The sequence below is a fragment of the Mastacembelus armatus genome, chromosome 19 (assembly GCF_900324485.2).
Source record: "Mastacembelus armatus chromosome 19, fMasArm1.2, whole genome shotgun sequence".
NCBI classification, from domain to species: domain Eukaryota; kingdom Metazoa; phylum Chordata; class Actinopteri; order Synbranchiformes; family Mastacembelidae; genus Mastacembelus; species Mastacembelus armatus.
In genome coordinates this window covers 8,194,888-8,217,257 of record NC_046651.1, presented here as the reverse complement: position 1 = coordinate 8,217,257, position 22,370 = coordinate 8,194,888, and the positions used below count along the sequence as shown (strand labels likewise).

The 22,370-nt window shown below is 41.7% G+C and overlaps 1 protein-coding gene across 1 annotated transcript; it reads left to right on the top strand.

Annotated features, from left to right (window-relative positions):
- Nucleotides 1-1,301: 1,301 nt before the first annotated feature.
- LOC113135488 (heparan sulfate glucosamine 3-O-sulfotransferase 6) lies at nucleotides 1,302-17,208 on the top strand. The gene is made up of 2 exons (XM_026315555.1): nucleotides 1,302-2,088; nucleotides 15,985-17,208. Exons 1-2 carry the CDS (start codon nucleotides 1,610-1,612, stop codon nucleotides 16,601-16,603), a joined length of 1,098 nt encoding a protein of 365 aa, XP_026171340.1. The 5' UTR covers nucleotides 1,302-1,609; the 3' UTR covers nucleotides 16,604-17,208.
- The last annotated feature ends 5,162 nt before the right edge of the window (nucleotides 17,209-22,370 follow it).

Here is a 22,370-nt window from a genome sequence, read left to right as displayed (position 1 = left end):
TCCATCAGCACAACGTCCTGCTAAACCTCTAAGGTTTCCCAACAAAACGTTTATATGGCCAGCCTACACCATTACTTCGATTTCATAAAACTGGTTGCAAAGGAAGCACTTTGCCCATTAACTTCAAAAGCATAGGTATTACATTTTTCCAGAACACAGAGGCTGAAGTAAGTTCCCACATCATGTGTCTACGACTGCCAAAGTGAACACAGATCACATCTTAAAGTGATATTATATTGTTTCACAAATGTGGGGACCCATAGATCCTATTGCAGTATTTTTAAGTGATCTGTATTCAAAGTTACCATTTATAAACTCAGTAAATCCATAGCACATGACATCTTGATTTGGATTATTTATTCAATCTATAAGTATTTTAGATTGTATAACTTTAAAGCTATTTAAAAGGACATTTTAGGGGATCTAGACATTTTATCTGTTTTATGTTTTATTTTAAGATTGGGGTCTCAGTGGGGATATTGTCACAAAATGTTGATGTGTATATTGGAAAATGTCTAACATGACAGCATCATTTTTTAAACTAAATTAAACATAATTTCTGATTTTTTTTTGTCTCAGTCATTTAAGATTACAGTGAAAGTGGATGGAAAAAGAAAACGATGGTGGTCTGGATTACTGCATGTTTATGATAGTTTACTGTCTCTTCTACTCACTGCCTGTCTCTCTCTCACACACACACACACACACACACACACACACACGCACGCAGGGAGAAAACAGAGAGAGCCGATGACACCTGTCTGTCCCTGTTGGCCAGGAGTGTAAAGGTTAAATGTGGGTGTCAGGGCAGGCTCCACGGAGCTGTGTGGCCCGGAGGGCCAGCAGACAGCAGGTGACCACTGGCAGCACGGACCAATAAGGTTTCCAAATTTGCAGTGAGTTTAACAGTGGATGTGGTGATTTAAAAAGGAAATGAAGGGAAATTATATCCTCGGTCTGCAATCAAAAACTAATATCCCCTCTTCATCATGTTTCAAACTTTTTTTTTTCTTATCTTCTCAGCGCATTAAATATAATTAAACTAACGACTATATTTCTCCGAAATTGCTTTCAAAATAACGCGATATGAGAGTTTCTCCCTCAGTGTCCTCTTGGAGTGGCTGCAATGCGTCTGTTAATTATTTTCTCTGTTACATTATTGTCGCATGCGCTGAGAAAAGGAGGGGGCGTGTGTCTGATAAACAGGGCGTGGATTTGGCAGTCACACGGGAAGGGGTGTTGAGGGTTTTCCTATAGAGTCGCGGCCAAGGAGCCAAGGGAGCGCACAGAAGGCACGGGCGCTGCGGGACATAAATCCACAGCCACCTTTCAGCTGAGCCTCCCTGGAACTTTGCTCATGCTGTCGGACACAAATTGTTTTCTGACGATCTGACAAACTGACCATTGCACAGAAAGACAAAACCCTGAAGGAACATGTGGAGCTTTGTGACGCGCGGGGGGCAAGTTTTGTGCCACTTGCTGTTGTGGCACGAAAGCGGTGATGTTTTAAAAGCGTCCTCAGTTTGAGCCTCTTTCAAAGACAGAGGCATGAAGTGCTTTGATATGGCATCTTTCCTGCGTTGTGTCCTCACGCTCAGCACTGCGACTCATGGGATGTAGTAAATGGAGAGCTGCGTTCAACTTCGGACACCTGAAGGTGCAGTCCAAGCTGTCCGTCTTCTTTACCATGATCGTTCTCTTCACGTACCTTTTTTACTGTCTCAACGGATACTGTGACTCCCTGCCCAGACCCGTGTACGACCAACAAACTAATCTCCAAAATAAATTGACCCTGAACTATGGACAAGAAGCGTCGCAGGAGCAGCTCGGCGCGTATAACGCGTCCCCGGCCTCGCTCGTCCGGGATCAGCTGTCGGACTTGTTGAACAGCGATGTTCCGTCCAACAACATCTCTGTCGCAAATAATTTCGGCAGCAAAAAGTTTCCTCAGGCCATCATCATCGGGGTGAAAAAAGGTGGCACTCGGGCTCTGCTGGAGTTCCTGCGCATCCATCCGGACGTGAGAGCCGTGGGCGCGGAGCCGCACTTCTTCGACCGCTTTTATGACAAAGGACTGGAGTGGTACAGGTAAGCAGCTTCTCACCTCCTGAGGTGTACCGTTGGGAAAATGAGCTGCTCACCACTAATTCACTAATCACAAATCAATAAATAAATCAGGTCAGTTAGAAGAATTAGACAAGAGAAATAAATGGAGACACTGATTTAAGATGAATTCATTGAAAAATTGAGTGAAATCCCTGTGATGTCGTTGGGTTATAGGACTTTGCTGTTAATGCTATAATATTAAAGTCACAACATGGAAAGTAGACTGGGGCTCCTGATCGACAAAATTAGTGGATTATTCTAAACTGCAGGTAAAACTGCTCTGCTATGCAAAATGTGCTTATCTCACTTTATCTGTAACTGTTGCACATTAAGCGTTTGTAGTCTGACCAGTCTGGTGGGAGTGGATGATGTCTGACTAGGGAGATACGCACGATGTTGAGAGTAAAACACTTGGGTCATTTTTGGTGAAGTGTTTTTATATAAAAGACTTTTTCCCTACAGTTTTTATTTTAAAATCAGGGACCACGATGGGGGGAAAAAAAGGTAGTTTATGGGACATTTTTATGTGCTGCCCATTATTTCCCTTATAGTAATAGGAGACTGAGCATGATATAACAAAAAGACACTTCATGTTGATTAACTCCATGTGTACATGTTTCTGTGCAGACACACACACACACACACACACACAGTCTCATTCTGGCAGCACCAATAAGACGCTCTTCTGATGGTGTCTAAGGATGGCAGCGTATTCAGTCCCTTGCCAATAAATTGCTGTTTATTGAGCTGACATGCTGCTTCCCTAAGTGTCAGTGTGTGTCCCCTGAGAGCCTTTGTCACTACCTGCCTGATCACAGAGGGAGGATGGGTTGTTGTGGATGACCCCTCATTCACTGAGATCGCCCATAGGTGGATGTTCATTGTTGAAATGGATATTTCTCTATTCACAAATGTCCACAAACGCATTTTAGATATTTCTAACAAGGCTCAGCCAAATGATTTTTTTTAGGATAGCAGCATACAGACACCCCCCCCCACACACACACACAGAAATTTGCTTATTCAAATGAACAAATGAAAATGATGTAAGTTGACAGTTGATTTTAGGTGGCTGTGTTTAGAGAAGCTTCATATTTTTGGTGACCATGTATAATATCTGATTGTACACAGGTGAGAGAAAAGGTTAGAGGGGAGGGGAGGGACAGAGAAGAACCATTACAGAGGAGGTGTTAGGGGAAAAAAAAGATCTGTGGAATTAATGATAGTTTGATAAAGAGACATGAAGAGAGAGGCGACCGTGGAGGTGTGGCGAACGTGAAGCCGGGGAGACTCAGGGAGAGATCAATACCTCCGGGTAATGATCGGTTTACTCTGAGGCTCAGGTGGAACAGCACTGACATCAGATCAAAATGTGCATCTGTAAACTGTGTGTAAGAGGTGTGTTTCAGGAAGAGCCTGGGGATTTCCTGCTGTGTTGCAAGCAGCATCACACATTTTAATTAACAATACAGTTATGAGTAATGAGCAGAGCAGCTTGTGGAGGCAGTTTAACTTCGAATTTAAAAGTTTAAATCAGAAGATATTTAGCATTTGCTCATGACACAAATAATAAATAATAAAAAAATATTTAATATTAAATCTTTTGACAACAGACTAATCAATGAATTGTTTCCACTCTAATGTCAAGTTTCTGTAGACGCGACATGTTAAAATTTAGCAAAATGTGTTCACCTGATACAAAACAATCAAACGGTGTAATTACAATTTATATAGATATGGATGTGAATATTTCACAGTAAAAAGGTAAAAAGAAAAATGCGTCCTTGATCTAATGCCAGTATTATTATCTCAGGTAAATATGTTCTGTAAGTTCACATCTCAGCAGCAGTTTCTCACAGGAGCGAGTAAGAAATAATCCCAGAGAGCAGTTAAATATAGGACACTTATGGACTGCATTGGAAATAAATCACCTAAGTGTAAATGTTGTATTTTGGCTTCTCTGGTCTCTCTATTAGTTTCTGCCAGGCTACAGATGTTTTTACTCAAGTCCAGGCAGCATTACACAGTAGAGTTACAGAGCTCACGGATGCACAAAATTAACTCTTCCACTATCTTCACTTAAATTATTGCCATCTTCCTAATCCCCTCAAAGCCAAAGCTTTTGAACCCTTTTTTTGGGGTCAAAGTTAAAATGAAGTCAGTTCAACTTGAGCTGCTCAACCTGGCAGAAAGTCAGCGAAGCGCTCGGCACACTGGCTCATGCATCCCCGTTCTCCATCAGACATAATAGCCTGGATTTAGTCGATGTTGAATTTGGCTTTAGGTGTTTAAAAGCTGTCTTTTCGTAGGTATATGAGACCAAGTACAAATGGGTCATTTAAACTCAGTAACATACTTTTCCTCATCTTGGGTGATATATAATATCTGTTGATTATGTCTTTCTTTGTATAATCTGTCACAGTCGGTTGGTTTAAAGTGTATTTTTACTTCTACTCATATTATCACAATGGTATCGAAACAGATCTGAACACTAGAAGCTGAAAAGATCTGTGACCTTTACATGTTTCTTCTGTTGCTGTTTGGTCATAGGAAACTGACCTTATAGCTCATACTCTTAACACAGACACGTCATGTTCACCTCGCTTTTTCTCTTCTTCTTTTCTCTTTTGAAACCCTAATGAAACGTGTGTTTTAGCTCCTTCCTAATCCGCTGACAGCTTGTGTCAACGCTGCGTGAATTGGACCGGTGTAATGACAGGTCAGTCATTAACATGGACAGTTCAGGGACATGCGGACAGGCTGAGAAGGATTAGGCCCCAGTCGCAGTCAAACAAGGCCTTATGAAGCATTAGTCAACACCTCCACCCATCCACCCCCTCACCTCCTTGCCCAGGTTCTGTGATGAGCGATTCAGTTTTCCTACACCTCAACCTTTAGTGCTGTAGGGGAATTGGGAACTGTACCGGGAGCTGCGTCGCTCTCTGGCTGTACGCCAAGCAGTAAGAGTTACTGGGACTTTTGTCTTTTTATATGAGACAGATGTAATGGTTCAAAATAATAGTAAGTCCAACGATTCTCAACCGGTCCCACTACCTCAGGGGCTGTTTCTGTAGTAGCCAGGGGTACGTGACACGATTGTGAAGTAGCTCAAATAATAGGAAAAAACAGAAAGCATGATGTGATTTAAACCAATAAATTCACATATTCAATCAGATGTAAAAACACTGTTTGTTACAGCTGAGAGTTTATGGCAGCTATGTAAAATACATAGTTAGAAGTAGCTTTACAATAATAGATAGCTTAAAGTAACAATATAGTAATAATTAAATGGTTGACACAGTTTCCTAAAATTAACTAACAAACGGTGGAAATTATTGGTTAAAACTAATGGATCAATTATGACATATTTCAAATTCTGGATAAATATTTAAAACTCTATCTCCACCATCAAAGTTCTAGTAGTACAAATACAAACCAAATTAACCTTAGAATTAACAGGTTTAAAATATAAAAATATTGCAGGCTAACAAAACTTAGATTTATATAATGAATAGTGTTAAATAATACTCATATGTGGAATATGATGGATGGTGCCAGTGTCAGTGAAGGAGAACTTCATTGACAAGGCTGTGGGGTTGGTTTAGACAAGAACTACTGCACTGATCTCTTCCTTTCATTACCTTTATCTCACACTCATCACTTTACACACACAGCACTGAAAATATGATTAATTTCCTGTAATAATGTGTCAAGTATTGATCAACATTTCTCAACATTGATTTTTTTTTTTTTTTTTTTTTCCTGGAGTTGCTCAGTGATGAGATTTCTCCGTGCCTTCCTTCTGTCCTTTCCTCCTTCCCTTTCTACTCTCCTTACTATTCCATACTTCCACATATCATATGCTGTTATGAAAATATTATTCATTGAATGTAATTACATGTTAAGTACCCACTGATTCGCGTATATCAATCTGAAACAGAGCCGTACAATGAGAAGCCAATAAAATCATCTGAAACTGGGCTGGAAAGTATCACTTAAACATTTACTCTCTGAGCTCTTCATTGAAAAGAGCTGCCTGTGTCTGAGCTCGCAGAGAGAGAGAGCCTTGGCCCCTGTCTTCAGCTGGTAACCAAGTAAAACACATGGACATCCTTAAAGGAAGCATTTGGCAAATTGTTTGAGAAAAAATGCTTATATGTGGAAAAGCCTTGGCTTTACCATCTACTGGAAACGATTCTGTGGTTTCGTGGCGGAGAATGAGGGATTAGACATCTCATGGTGTGCAAGTGAGTGAGGGAGAGCGTGTGTGTGAGCTTGGATTCATTCACACTGCTTCAGCTCTACCTGAAGTCCATCCACAGGCCTGTTCTTCTCAGCCTCGCTCCACCTTTTCTTGACGCTATAAATATCCCCCACGAATAAATGTCATTTCCCGATATCGATCACCGAAAATAGGTTCTTTCTATTGATCTCCTGCTCGCTGCCTTTATCACGGTGTTGCAGCAGAAATGAATTACCTTCTGAATATTCAATCTTGCTGACAAGGAGCTGTTACTCCCTTTTAGTGCTGACATTTACACCCCACAGTGTGAGTGTTGCTGGAGTGGATTTATTGGCTTATTCAGGTCGGTCAAACTGTGCGACGTAAAACCACTGGACACGGTAGAGCCTCTTTCTCTCTCCTCAGATCCAGTGTGTTTTCTCTCTGTCTCTCTATCTCTTTTCTTTTTCTAATAGTCTTCTCTCCGAGGAAGTATCTTATAGCTGAACGTAGTGCTGGATGCACTACCGAGACAGGAATGTCCAGGTTTTATTTCCTGTTAGTCTTTTCCACCAATCACAGGGGATTCATTGGTTGAATTTCTATCTACTCATGTTCTTGAAAACTACGTGTTGCAGACCGACTGACAAAGGGTTTTAAGGCTTTCTGGGAATAATTTGGAAAAATAAGAAATGTAAGGATATGTCTGGAATAAAGGAGGCTTTGTGCAGGAAAGAAAAACTGGATATGAACATGCACAGTACGATCCAACATATCTATCAGAACTAATACACCTAAAATGACATGCACTCCGATTTAAATGTAAAGGCATGTTTGTATGATTTACACAGTATGTAAATTAAGCTGGAAAAACTGTAATGACACGTTTAAACATGACTTGATAGATTGCTGTGGGATAGGTATGGATTTTTTACACAGTAAAAAAAGTCTGATTTAAAGCTGTAATTAATATTTTGACAGCTTGTCTTTGGTCGACCTTTTCCCCTCCCAACATGCCCTGTTTATTCCAGTCAGAAATAATGGAACCAGATGACTGGTGAGAGCATCACAGGGGAAACTATGAAGCTCACCACAATTCAGTCGTAATAACAGAAAGAGAAAGTTTGTGTCATTCATCACTGTGACTGATTTTTAATTTTAATCTTCTGGGTTTTAATCCCTGATTGTCATACAATGAATCTGGATTTAAATTAAAAGGCTCGAGACATGTTGTTGCTTTTTTTTTTTTAGCCACACACACGACAGAATCTGCCTTTCCTTGTTAAACACAAAGATCGGCATGACTTATGAACTGCCATGTTTAACAGACCGCAACAAAATAATCCTGTATTTGTTCCACCTTCTCCTTATTTCCTGACTTCTTTTCTCCAATACATTTGATTTCTCTAATCCTGTGACTAGTCTGTTAAAATGTGCTTGATTAAACAAAATAACAGTAAAGGATAGTTTTTCTGTGCTCACATGCCCCAGGTGCCCAGTTTTTGCTCATTGTGTTTATTCCTCCTGTCCATGCTGGGTGCTGAGAGATCCCTTTACTAATGCAGTTCACTAGTAAGGACCCTCTCTTTGGGTGTCACCAGATGGTGTTTTCCTTAATGAGCCTAGTACATGAGGGTAGGGATCTCTTCACAGCCACTACGAACAATAGTAACAGCCAAAACCTGGGGGTCGTGAGAACCTGCGGTCCCTGTAAAAATCCCACGTTCGAACACACTTTTCTTTATCTGCTCATAAAACCTTCCTAAACTTCCCCTCAGTTCAACTTAACCAACTTATAGTAATTGGTTAATTGTCGGCGAGGAGAGGAAATGACATTAATTATCCCTGAAACTCTGGCAGAGAGAGAGAGCTGGAGCTGAATTTGAAGAAAAGCAAAATACAGTGACGGGAGGAAATCCGGAAACCAAGACCAGCTTCTGCTTCATGTCCATCCAGACTCTGCATCCTGTACGTCTGATGTGTGTAAACTTAACCAAGGCCTGCTGAGTCCGGTCTTAGAAGCCTGATAGTGGCACCAATAGCAGACCACTGAATGGACTGTTTCCAGTTGTAAAAGCTACGCCTCTGCCAGGAGCGACTTCCATTTTTCAGCTTAAGACGCTGCTGACAATGAGCTAAGAAACCACAAGGAGTGGCAGGATGAAACTGCTCGGAAGTGGGTTTTCAGGATCGGACATCATCAAGTTATTGGTTGGGCCCTGGGGAGTTGCTAGATGAGCCAAAGTCCATATTGAGCTGATTACATTGTTTCTGAGGTGTGTGAGCGTTTGTCTCACATGTGTGTCCTCATTTAGAAAAGCCGGGGGTTGTTTCCTGCATCATGTGCAGAGTCAGACAAAAGCATAAACAATAGTATGTCCCAGACATGTTGTCTCATGTTTGATCTTCACCTGGACTGACTGAACTAAAGGCCAAACTAAATATGTTTAACTCTGGGTTAAAGCAGTTTAAAATATCTATTATCTGTTGTGTGTCTTATATATTATAATATGTTGTAAAAGTACTACTACAGTGTAGTAGTATTGCAATGAAAAATCTAATTCTCTAATTATCAGTAACAATTATATTTAGTTTTTATATCTGAGGATATATTTGAATATTACATTTAAATCGCCAGCTTACTACACTGCACTGAGTCATACATTCCCAACTCCTCACAGCATTTAACTAACGCCCCAATTATGTAACTGTGGCGTGGACATCATGACATCGCTGAGGTCAGGATACAAAAGGAAGGAAGCGTCCCTCTGTAATCTGCCTGTCTCCCCACGCCATCTATCCATCCATCCCTCCCTCCATCCTGCCTTCAGGAGATCGGATGAAGGCAGGGTGGGGCCTTGGAGGCCCCGAGCAACTCGCCGATAAAGCCACACAAGTAGGCCACCATGAGACCGCCAGGAACACAACTGCAGATCTTCCCATTTGATAATTCTGGAGCGGTTGGAGCAATTAGTGGCAACATGCACACACACATACGTGCACTGACTTAGACTTGCTCATACGGACACTGATGCGTAAACATTCGAACACACAGCAGACTTTGCCTTATTACCATATTCTGTCATTACACTACCTTCACAGATGTGATCAGTGTATCCTCTCTTCCTGTTCTTTGCTCTTTCTTTTCTCTTTGCTGTGGGCTCATTATCATTATCATTGCTGTGCTGGTTTTGCCTTTTGTAGAGATCACCTGCCAGCTGCAGTCACGAAATTCCTGATTTCTTTATTCTTTAATGGCTGTGTTGTTTTCTGGTAAAAAAAAAAAAACCCTTTCAAAAGCTCAGTGCAATAGTTGAAACCTTTAGGGAAATACACTGATTTGTTTTTATGCCAAGAGTTAAATGAGAAGATTGATACCACTCTCATGTGTGCTAAATAGCCGGTCTCTTTCCAAAAATAACTAATCTCATTTGTTTAATTCGTTCACAGTAAAAACAATTTGTTGTTGCCAAATACGATAAAATGAGATTTAGTAGAAAAAAATATTCTCATTTAACTCTCAGGAGGAAAGTTATTAACTCCCAAAATGTAAAATGATTCCTCTAAGACAAATCATTATTTTTACATCACGCAGCAGTTCACGTTAACAAAACATATTTATTTAGTCAGGCGATAATGCTGAAGGTTCAAACAATGTTAGCTGCTTTGTTGAAATTCACACACACAAATAGGATCGTCCTCTGTCATTAGGCCAGCCCTGGTTTCTCAGAGGAAACTCTGACTGACTGCTCGCTCACTCACTCACCACTCTCAGGCCCCGTGTTGTCTCTATTAACTGTTACGCCTCTTTTTTCCCCTTCAGCTAGACACATTCTTCAGCTCTTTCCTACCGACCTACCCCAGTGATGCAAACCTCCTCGGTAAAAATACCCTTCACCGCCCTGGTGCGCCTGCCAGACAGTAACTTTGGAGCATGTAATAGTCCGCCACACACACGCTGAAGTCAGATACAGTAACATGAAGTGTGGGATGTACGGGTTTATTTAATGCATATATTGTGCATGGCGCTGATGACCAATATCTGGTTCGTTCAGTGTAGGACGGGATTTACAGACTGAAAACAGCTACAGTAGACTGTGGAAAAGTAGAAAAGTCAATTTCAGCAAAAATGAGCTGATTCGTATTTAATTAGCTAATCCATTCATCAATTCTCTTCTGCCATTTTGATTCCAGGTCACATTAATCTATTCACTGGGCAGTCAAAAATATGATAGGAATGTCAATAAAATCATGTACTTAATTCATAATTATTGTCCCTAGTGAGTAAGTGGTAATAAAACCACTTACTTACTCTTATAAACATTGCAGAAACCTGGTAGAAGCTTGAGAGTGCTTTCCAACAGGACTTTCTTTTTTATAGAAAAAGCTTGTGAACCTTCATTTGCACACAGAAACCTTTGCAATGAATACCAGATGCAATTACTCATCATTAATAGCTTTAGCCTAAAACTGTCCTTTTGGTCGGCTCCCAAGCAGAAATTTGAATATGTAAGAAAATAAGAAAATGTTCCTAAAGAGGTTTTCTGTGTTTTTACATTGCAATGCATTTAACAAAAGGATAAATATTGTCTGGAAACATCATCCAACTAATATAATGGCCCACCTCCAACAGACACAAAGAGAAGTACTACTTTACCTCCCCTTTTATTGAGTTGCTTACAGTCCCTTGCTGACTTATAATCAGCCCACAGAAGCTCCTCAGCCCTGTATTTGCCGTCAGTAATAACAAACCTCTCCCTCCACGCAGCAGCTTTTACAGACGTTTGAACACACACAGGCAAAATGTCTGTCTTTATTTGTTTGTCTGCAGTGGTCAAGGATGACAACATGTTTTAAAATCCCTTCACATGCCAAATATTGATACCAATCTCACTGTGAAGGACACGGCAGAGGCCAGTCGGAGGTCTGAAGTTGTAAGAGGGATGTGAGGAGGCAGAAATGTGGAGAAAAGAGAAGAGGTGAGGGAAATGGAAGGATAGACAAAGGATAAGTGGGGGAAACTGAGCATGTACGAGAATTAAATCTGCACATGGTAGCATGTTGCATTACACGATCCCCTGTGGTCCCTGGTGGTCTCACCCTCTGAATCATAACCATCTGCCTCTGACCTTCATGGTGGAAGAACCCATTTCTACGCAGCTCAGATTGGCGGGGATTAAGAGGGTCCGGGGGTCTGGCCTGAGGCCCAGCAGAGCCTGTATAGATCACAACTTTCAGAGCTCCAAACCCTGAGACCAGAGGGAAACGTCCTAACTCCAAAACACTTCCCTCGTCTCCACTACACACACACACACACACACACACACACACATACACATACTGAGGGTTTCATTGCTCCCAGATGTGGATCCAGCCTGTGGAAGGCATGTACAGATGTTTACTGTGTGTGTATGTGTATTTGTCATAGTAGAAGGGGAGAGAGAGAGTAAGATGGGTGGTTTACAAACAGAAACAAAAATGGCTGGTATGCATGCTTCCCACTGGAAAAGCAATAACCACTGTGTTTACCTGCAGGTGCAGTTACTAAATAGTCTAGCGGGACTAGAGAGACTTCAGATTTAACAGCTCCATTGTTTTTGTGACAGCCACACAAAGTCTATTACCAAGATGCAAATTAATCAAAGTTGACATTTTTCGGTTATAGGTATAGCGTTAGGCAAAGAAACAACTTTTTGCTAAAGTGGTGGTTATCCCCCCACTGTGGCAGACAGTGAAGTGAGTCAGCGAGCCTAGACTTTACCAAGCCAGAGTGCAGAGTGAGGTTTGGCCTGGTGTTTACCTCCATTTGGTTGTCACTGCAAATTCTGCCCAGAGAGTTTATGAAAGTTGTACATTTCTATAGCACAATCTTTTTCTGTGTAGTATAAATGTCAGAAGATTTTGGTATTAACTCAGTTTTGACCAAATATATGGTTTCATCTGAGCCTCATCTTTGTTTGTCTAGGGCAGAAATTGATAATGCCAGAAAATGCCATTCATCTAATGCGTTTGCCATTATGAAGTAGTCCCAGCTCCTTTGTTGTTGCTTTGTTGGTGACAGCCTGACATAGGTTGGCATACACGGCTCACTCATGTGTCCTCATATTTTAGTCATAAACAGTAGCCTATTAGCCCACACTCTCTAATAAAAGCCATAATAAAGCTGAGCCCACCCACGCAGACCACATCTAAACGTGTGTGTGAAGGCATCTGGACATGTTTGCATGCACAGATAAACGCACATCTGCGTACTTTGCAGCTGCATTCCAGCTCCAGATGCTAACAGTAAAGGTGTGATGAAAACAAACTTCAAGTCACTAGATTTCCCTAAGATCTTTTTGGAAAGCATACAGACGCGGCATCACACACACTAACAGCTATCAGATAAAAACAACAAACTGTGTTTTCATCTTTAATGAGAGAAAAAGAGATCAGGCACTTCTAAATAGTGGGTTCAGGTCTATGAAAAGATTTCATGTCTTTGAGTCGCTGTTTTTCTTTTCTTTATCTGTTCTTTTAACTCACTCCCATCTCTTCCACTCTATTCCTTGCTCTTCTTCTCCTATCCTTTCTCTGTTTTATCCCTCCACCTTTCTCCCTGTGCTCCACAGCTGTGTGGCCTTCTTCTGGGCTTTCTGTTGTATCTAGGCTGCTCTGTGATTACAGACTAGTGGTCCAAAATGTAAACATGATGTCCAAGGAAGCCCCACTCAGCCTTGCATTGGAACACCATGGCTTCCATTAGGCTGATTGGATAAAATTAAACGTCCCTGTAGTGCTTCACGCAGGCTCGCACAACACCAAACACCGAAAATACACTGGCACCTCAGCTGGTTTTTGCTTTCAGATCTGGTTGTGGTATCATTGCCTGCAACCACAGGGAAGCACTAAAACATCTAAAATTATCTTCCATGCTAGCCTGCATCTTGCATATTGTTGCTTGGTGCCTTTGGATGAAAACTAAGTTAGAAAAAATTGTTCCAGGATCATCAACAGTAACTATCGGGTTTTTAGTCCACTTCCTTCAAAGCATAGACATTATTTCTACAGACGTTCAAGAATTTATTTTAAATGAAGCAGACTCCCCTGACAGTAATATTAAGGCAACCGATCAAACTGTGGCCAAAAATATGGTGATTAAAGGATGCAACTCTCCCTTTTTCTCTACGGGAAATACTAACTTAATTGCTCAGGCATGTTCTGTGGTGGATTTTGGGAGTCATTCTGGGAAATGTAGGAAATACAGGTAGATCAGGGAGGTTAAGGAGAAGTAGATGCATCAAAACAGCAATGGTGAGATTAACCTCACAGAAAATATATTATCATTTGTGTCATGTGGGCCTGTTATAACACAAAGATACTAGCCACATTGTTTTTGTCTAAAATGTCTCTCTCTGGTATTTGCTGTATTTTTCTCAATTTTGTTTAGCCCCAGTCCTGTAATACAACTCATGGGGTTTCTTATGAATACCATAAGTTGTGTCTTTGGTGTTACCCCCATAGCTTCTTGCCAGGGGACATGCTGGACTTGGAGCTGAGCGTGTGTGTTGGATGAGAAAGAGAGAGGAATGGAGTCGGCTCCATCACCGCACACCAGAACTTAGAGCCCCATAAGCCCTTCACTTACAGACCAACCACGAAGACTCAGACCCAACTATCACCACATGCCTGCTGAGGAGGGAGGGGGAAGCACGGAAATTAGCTGAGGCATCTTTCACAGTTGCAACACTGGCATTCCTCACTGCTTAGATTTCTATAACATAGACTAAGATTTGTATCTTCTCTTTAGGCTTAATGAGAGGGGCTGTATTTTTTTTAAGAGAGGAAAACTGGCAGGTTTTTAGATTCCATTTTACAGCAACATTTGAATGAAATAAACGACAAAGACAAATAGGTTTTCCTTTCCCTCCCTTTTCCCTCGTTTTATATACAGTATGCTCTGGCACTTTATATGGACTCTCAGTCACACACACAGGCTTTAGTTAAGGCTTGTTGAAATTGTTGAGGTACCAGTGTGTCTTCTCAGCCTGTGAGTCATCTAAGTAGGGGTAACGATCAAGAGGAAGAGGGCAGCCCAGTCCTCTGAAAGCCAAAGTGTGCCCAGAATACCTCAACCACTGATGATAATAACAATCAGAAGGCCAAAAGCAACAACCAGGACTGGAGCACATTGCATGCCTTGTTATAGGACATGTTTGGACTTTTGCCTGTTGTTTCTGTAGGCAATACCAATATTCAATGAATTAAGGGATAATTCCACTTTACAACTTGGGTTTGATTTTTGTAGCCTTAACCCTCATTTCTATCAGTTGCAATAACAGCCCTCAATGGTTACGATCTGGGAACATGGTGAACAAGTTTTCACTAGTTTATTTAAACCCCCTTCATTCAGAGGTACACCTGCTTTTCCTTCTAGAAAGGCTCAACTAGCATGTCACAGGGAAAAGGAAGTGCACACACGCATGTATAAAATTAATGATGGCTGAATGCCGCCACGAGGGCCAGCGATCGGCTCGAGGTTATCTAGAGTCACCAAAGTGGCCGGGGTACCCCGCGAGGGGGCAACCCCACATGGGTTACTGGTGACCTGTCCAGGGTGTACCCCTGCCTTCCACCTGAAAGACAGCTGGCATATAGCACATCCCTGTGACCCTGGTTAAGGAATAAGCAGGTATAGAAAATGGATGGATGGATGGATAAACTACTAATCTAATCAAGTTGTTTTTGGTGTCTGCATTATCACTGGCACACCCAGGACACATTTGTATGAAGTGTATCAGAGGTTGTTGGAGGTGGAGGACTTGTATATGCTGGGTCAGTGTTGCACAATTGTGGCTTACTTGGACACTTGAATAGCATGGAGCCTTTGTTAATGTAGCACCTATGCTTCTCCTACTGCTTGTGTCAAATAAATCACACAGATCAGTTAATCCGCTGTGGTCACCACAGTGTTTCTAATCACCAGAAAAATACAAATACTACAAAAATAGTTGAATCCAATTAGTAAAACAGAATACTTCTTTAGTCTTAATCTTTTCTGTAGTTAAGTAGGTAACTGATAGTCACCACTATATAAAGATAAGTAAGGAAAGTCTGTGACTAACTCAATTTTGCCAATTACTTTTGCTACCAAGCCGTACAACCTGAACAGACAGTGGTATGACAGTAAAGCGACTAATATTCCAGTCCTGTAAGATGCTCCCCCAGCACCGAGGAAAACGATGAGGAATCAGAGTAGAGGGAGATGCCAGGCAGCTATGAGCCTGTTTGGGAGAAGAGGAAATTACTTTTCTGAGGTTAATATAGCCATGTGGTTTTTCTACAGTAGCCACTCACAGACTCCCTCCCGGCCTGCACTGACATGGTCACTCCATCAATGCCAGCAGCTAATGTCATATTTATCTTCCTCTAATCACAGATTTAGCCAACTAATTACAAAGCAAATCAAAAAGCCTTCGAGGCAAGTAGGGCATCATCAAAGGAATGTACTGAGAATTATGAGATATCACGGGAATGTATTAATTTTTTTCCAAAATGTAGATGTTATTTTTGTAATATAGAACACATGTTGGCATTTTCTCAATTATACTCTCTGCTGGAATGTTTAGAGTACAGTTTTATTAATAGCCAAATGTCTCTTTTTCTCTTTCATCCAGGAACCTGATGCCTCGTACATTGGAGGGTCAGATCACCATGGAGAAGACCCCGAGTTACTTCATCACCAAAGAAGCCCCTCGACGCGTCTTCACCATGAGCCGCCACACTAAGCTTATCGTCGTGGTGCGTGACCCCGTGACCCGGGCTGTTTCTGATTACACCCAGACTCTGTCCAAATCTCCCACTCTTCCGTCCTTCCAGAACCTGGTCTTCCGCAATGCCACCACAGGCCTCATCGACACATCTTGGAGCGCCGTACGCATCGGCATCTATGCCAAGCACCTCGAGAACTGGCTGCGCTTCTTCCCGCTCTCACGTTTTCTATTTGTCAGCGGCGAACGCCTTGTGACAGACCCAGCAGGCGAGATGGGTCGGGTCCAGGACTTTCTAGGACTCAAACGCGTGGTGACAGATAAGCACTTCTATTTCAACCAGACCAAAGGTTTCCCTTGCCTAAAGAAGCCTGAGGGGAGCAGTAGGCCACGTTGCCTGGGGAAGTCAAAGGGCAGGCCCCATCCCCAGATCCCTTCTGAGGTCCTGCTTAGGCTCAGAGACTTCTACAGACCCTTCAATCTCAAATTCTACCAAATGACTGGCCAGAATTTTGGCTGGGACTGAACAGCTACTCCCCAAACCTGTCAGGGCATTGTTGAGCCAACTATCAAGACTAGACAGGGATATCTGAAGATAATGTGGTACCAAAGTTTTTACTGTGTGAAATATGCCTTTCCTTCTTTCCTTCATTTCTCACCTAGAAATGCGGGACCTGCCAACACATGTCTCCTGCATTCCCCTGCAGTTATAGCCACCAGGGTAATAAAGATTTTGAGCTTTTCAATTACTTGAGCCACTTTGCTAAACAAAAGCTTGTGAGTTGATGATATATTAATGCAGCATGATGGGCACAAGCCAGATGGAAGCACACTGGTTATTTGCTTAAAGCTGGAACTTCCAGGACTTGGCACCCCGAGTGCCAGAAGTATGCTAAGCTGTCATTGCTGTCCAAAACAATTCGCACCACAACCTCTATCTTGAAAATAACAACAGAAAGAACGCTTCAGTGAAATGTGTGTGAAGTTAAACCAAATGGCAGGAGAATAAGTCTTGACAGCTGGGTAAAGCTACAATAAACCAAACGACAGACTGGAGCTTTGAAAGCGACACAGGAGCTTTGCTGCAAAAACAGCTCAGACAACAAGGTAAGAAGCAAAGGGGATTGAAATATGCACAACGGTACAATCAAAATAAATAAAAATGTGTGTTGTTGAGAAATAAATTCATATTTCAGAATCACTTAAGTCACATCTGCATTGTTCATTTCATCTATGTGTAAATTATCTAAAACATTTATACAGTGTGTGTGTGTGTGTGTGTGTGTGTGTGTGTGTGTGTGTGTGTGTGTGTGTGTGTGTGTGTGTGTGTGTGTGTGTGTGTGTGGTTAATACAAAGTACTTTTTCCATCAGTACTTTCAGTGTAAGCTCCTTTTCTGGGCTTATAATGGTGAAAGTTAAAGATGTAACACACAGGAGGATACCTGGTGCAGGTGCAAAAAGGCACCAGAAATGTAAAACAATTCATCACGTGCTGTAAATTTGCAGTTATTTATGTTTGTATAAAATGTCCTTTACAGATCACATGTCTATTTCATTTAATCGAGGAACGGTACTTACATGCAACTGTATATTTCTGAAAGCCTAATTTATAAGATGACAAACTATTGTTGAAATGTTTTCTCTGAGACTTTTGTATTTAAAAAAATCTGCTTGAAATTCTGAGTAAAACGTTTGTTCTAAAACATGTGTCCTTGGCTCGTTTTTGCACTGTATTTCTGAGAACCACGCAGAACCAGTTCATACACTTTGTATTTATTTCAAACAAACTGGGATTGCTGCTGCCAGGAATATAAAATCCATCTGTTGGGCAGATGATTTTTTCCCCTAGATGAGACCTACCACACGACAGATTACTAGAGGAGAGAATGTAATAAATCAATATTGATCAGTTAATCGCTAAGGTAGTGCCGGCAGCCAGTTAGTTTAGCATCGTGCCTGGCAGCTCTGTATAAAAATGTGAGTACCAACATCTGAATATCATAGTGATTAACCCTTTTGGAAAAACCTTCCTCCCATATTTCTGACATGAACTTAGGGAGTCCACTGATCTACTAACAGCTAATTAAATCAGTATGCCAATACATAAAAAAAGCATGAAGCCCTGCCACAGTTTGGAAATCTGTGTTTAATGCTTAAAAAGGGAGTCTGCAAAAAACTGTTTCATGGTCAGTGGAACAGCTGGACGGTTGGGAATTATGCTCATTTGCTTTCTTCCTGAGTTACAATGATAAGGCTCAAAACAGCCAGCCTGGCTCTATACCTGAAGATGACAAAATCTGTGTAGCAGTATCTCTAAAAGTCACTAATTAACACAACACAGAGCTCGGTTTGCTTTTAAGCGTTAACGAGAATTCAGTCGGTCTTTGTCAAACACTTCCCAGCTGAATATTTGCAGAGAAGGAATTGCGTGTACAGTGGGCTGGGGGTGGGGTTCATATGGTTGTATGCAAATGGGGGCCTAAATTTGAAGTTAACAGGGAACATTGGCTTTTCTGACGTGTAAGCAATCAATTCACCGGGGGTGATTGGAGACCTTCTGGGGCTGGCAGTCTTTGACCTCTTCATGCCCCCTTGACCTAGCTATAAACTGCTGACTGCTACCACCACTGGCCTGGTTAACTCACATACACACATACATACACACACACACAGTTGCACACAAATACATACACACAGGCAGAGAAACTCCCACTGATCCATTAATATTGCATTTTCATCCTCCAGGACCTCCACTGAAGATCAATAACTGCCTGTTTAGTTTATAGGCAGCAGGAATGTGTGCTTATATGTACCATGCACCACTGTCCCTTTGATTTAACTCAGGGGCAGAGAACAGGTCGCTATCACACATTTGTAAAATATTATTTACCACCTATGTATCTTCCATATATCTGTAATCGATGCAGGGCCTCAACACAAATACACAGGGGGGAGAGCAGGGTATGACTTTAATCTTTCCAGAGCTAAAGAGTCACTGTGGGGTTTCTACAACATCTATCTGCTTAAATATTTATGCCTCTGTTAAAGTTTATATTTCATTTCCTTACAAATCAGTAGTGGTATCACTTTGATTCAATTCCCAGGTTAGTATTCCTCAGCAGGTACTGTACATCCATAAGGAGGTCATAAAGTAAAGAAATCCTGCAAAGTAAGGACACCTGCAGTCACAAAGGCAAATGTACTGTGGAAATGTAACACAGCAGGTGACCTTAGAGCTACAATAATCAATATGTTTACAGTAGAAATAGATCAAATGACTCTATGTACTGTCAAAGGGTTCACTCATAGTGACAAGCCCACAATTAGTATCTGATTGACACCTCTATAGGGCATTATGGGATCTTTTAGCTCATTGTTCTGTTTTTTTTTTTTAGGCCTGCTGCCACAGTTTCAATACACTATCACCATTTTCATGATTTTTTACATTGAATAAATTACATTTTCTAGCTGTCCAGAAGAAATTGTTGGCTAAGACATTTGCAATGTCAACCTTTTTTTTTCCCCAAAACTCAGCAGCTACTTTCACAGTCAACTGCATTTTCAGAATAGATGTTAGATGACAATCAGTTAACTGAAGAATTATAAAATTTGCGATCATTTGACAGGTGGATGGTGTTTATTTTCCACCCTGCATACTCTCCAGTAATAGAATGCCCTCAAGTCACACAACCCCATTCATTGGTGCAGAGTACGTAAAGGGAGCCAGCCATCTGTGTTGTTGCATTTCCCGTTGGTGAAAAGTTTCCTTTATGTCCCTCTCTCTGCACCAGAGAGCCCTGAGACCTGAGATAGCAGCAAATCTCACATTCCTCAGCTGACTAAAGTTATTCAGGCCTGAAGTTATTGATATGCAAACAACATGGTTCAGCTCCAGGTCTTCAGGCCTTTATCCAAAAGGCTCTGGCTCCTTTCCTGATGCATTTCTCTGTCACTCACACAATGACCCTCCTGTCAGCGGTCCATGTGAGCGTCTCAGCCCACTGAGGGTGGATCCAAACATGCATAGATTAGGCTAAACCCGGATATCAGGGCGAATGTCACCCTTTTAGATCTTGACACCCCTAATGAAAGTGGTCGATGACCCTTACTGAGGAGGTCAAGTGTCCTCACTCAGGCAGGAGGGCAACGGCTGCTTAAGGACTGCCTGCTAGTGTGCCAGCCTACAAGCGCCTTACAAGGCACTGCAGAGGTTCAGTCAGGCATTAAACAGCTGGAAGACAGGGGGTGGTTTTAAGAAAGCACAACACTTGCTAGGCAGCTGCACAGCTGTCGGACTTCTACATGTCCACACTGATGAGAAATGTGCTCTATGTGCATATGCACACAAACAAGATTATAAGTCTAGAGCCAGTTAGTTTGAATGCTAGCACCTCTGTGAGGCTGTACTTCCCAACAGTGGTGTCTTCAGCTAACCGCTAATGTCCCCAGACTAACATCTTCACAAAGATGTTGCTAACATGCTGATGTTCATCTAGTATGGTACAAACTGGTATAAGTGTTATCAGTTTATAATGTCAATTTATAATGAACATGAAACAGAGCTTACATAAAAAAAGCACCTGAAAACTTTCAACACCAAAGATGTTAAATTTTCTGCTGAAGGACTTTATGCTCTTCAATAGTTTGACCAAATCCAACCGCTGGTGCACTAGAGAATTTCACTGAATAAGCACAAAAATTGCTTCATAACAAGCCTTTTCTGTTTCCACAACAGTCACACAGAATCCATCTACAGTCCACATTCCCCTTTAATGACCCAAACAGCATTTCCTCTCCTGAAGTGACTTGAGCAACTGGTCACTGCTTTGCTCCACAACCTGCTCCTGTCTGTGGAGGTCAGGACCAGCCCTCTGGCCTGCCCAGAGGTCAGAGTTCAAAGTGCCTTCCACCACCACAGTCACCTATGATCATTTGACTCTAATATAACCATACAGAAGGTTATTCTCAGAAGCAGGCTGACGAGAAGAGATGGATTAATCTATTGCCATCCCTATACAATAGACTCATTTACTGTGAATGATAGAGTTAAATTGGTCATTACTGAGTCAAATGCCCAGGGAAAAACCTCTTTGTGCATGATCCCTTATGTTTCAGCAGATCGTGGCTGACTGTGACTGTGACTGTGACAGGATTTTAATCAGCTACAAAATAATGCATCAATCTGATATGCAGATCGCACAGTGTAACGTAACCTCACTAGATTTAATGAAACTGCATGCCAGAGTGATTTCTTTGTGGGTGGGAAGTGTCCTGGTGGTCATTTGATAGTGGAGTCATCTGTTGCCCTTTGACCTCAAAGTATGAAAGTGTGAGGAAGAGGGAGAGTTGGCCAGACATACCCAAGTCTGACACCTTAACTCTATCAATAGGATCCTTTATGAACACGTACATGTTTAGTGTAACACTTTGCTGATTTTGGGAAACTCTTCAGTGCAAAGCGTTAACTATCCACTTCTTGTTTATTTCTTTCCCAGAAACCAAAGGCTCTTTCTCAGGATATACAGCTGGACACTCTGCGTTCAGAACTGGTCACAGGCTGAAGCAATTCTCAGATAATTATTACGTTAAGGCTCTGTCAGAAGTTCAGGGACTCTTGGCTAACAAGCTACCACCAGAACACACATCTCTGTTGTGGAAACCACATCAATTTTAGCACAAGCAGGGCATCATAAAACGGAAGATCAAGCAAAGTTGATGCTAATCAACTCTTAAACATAGCTCATTGATGGATTGCCGAAGTGACTTACTGGGAGCAGGGCCAGGACTTTATGCAGAACTTCTGTATGAAGTCAGTCAAACAACCACAAAGAGATGCAAAACAACCACAGAGAGTCAAAAAATGACCACAAAGAGATGCAAAATGACAATGAAGAGATATAAAATGACCACAAAAGACTACAAAGAGATGCAAAACAGCCACAAAGAGAAACAAAACAACTACACACAACAGCTGTGTCTATTTCGATTTGGGTATCTCAGACCAGTGTAGAGGTGGAAGGCCTTTTTCATGCATCCAGGGGCCCATTGTCTCATTATCCGTCCATGGTTGGAGTTACAAACATGGAAATGAAATCAAACCCCTCAACATAGTCTCTCAGACTCTCAGTCCTGCTGTTGTCAGTTTATCTCAACTGCCTGACCAGATGCCAAGTCATACAGCCTGTGAGTGGTTTAATATGAGGCCTTCAATACTTCGACAAGCAAGCTTCAAATTAGGAGAGAACACTCAAAGCCACATTCCTCCAGCGAAGCAGAGAGGATTTGCACCCAT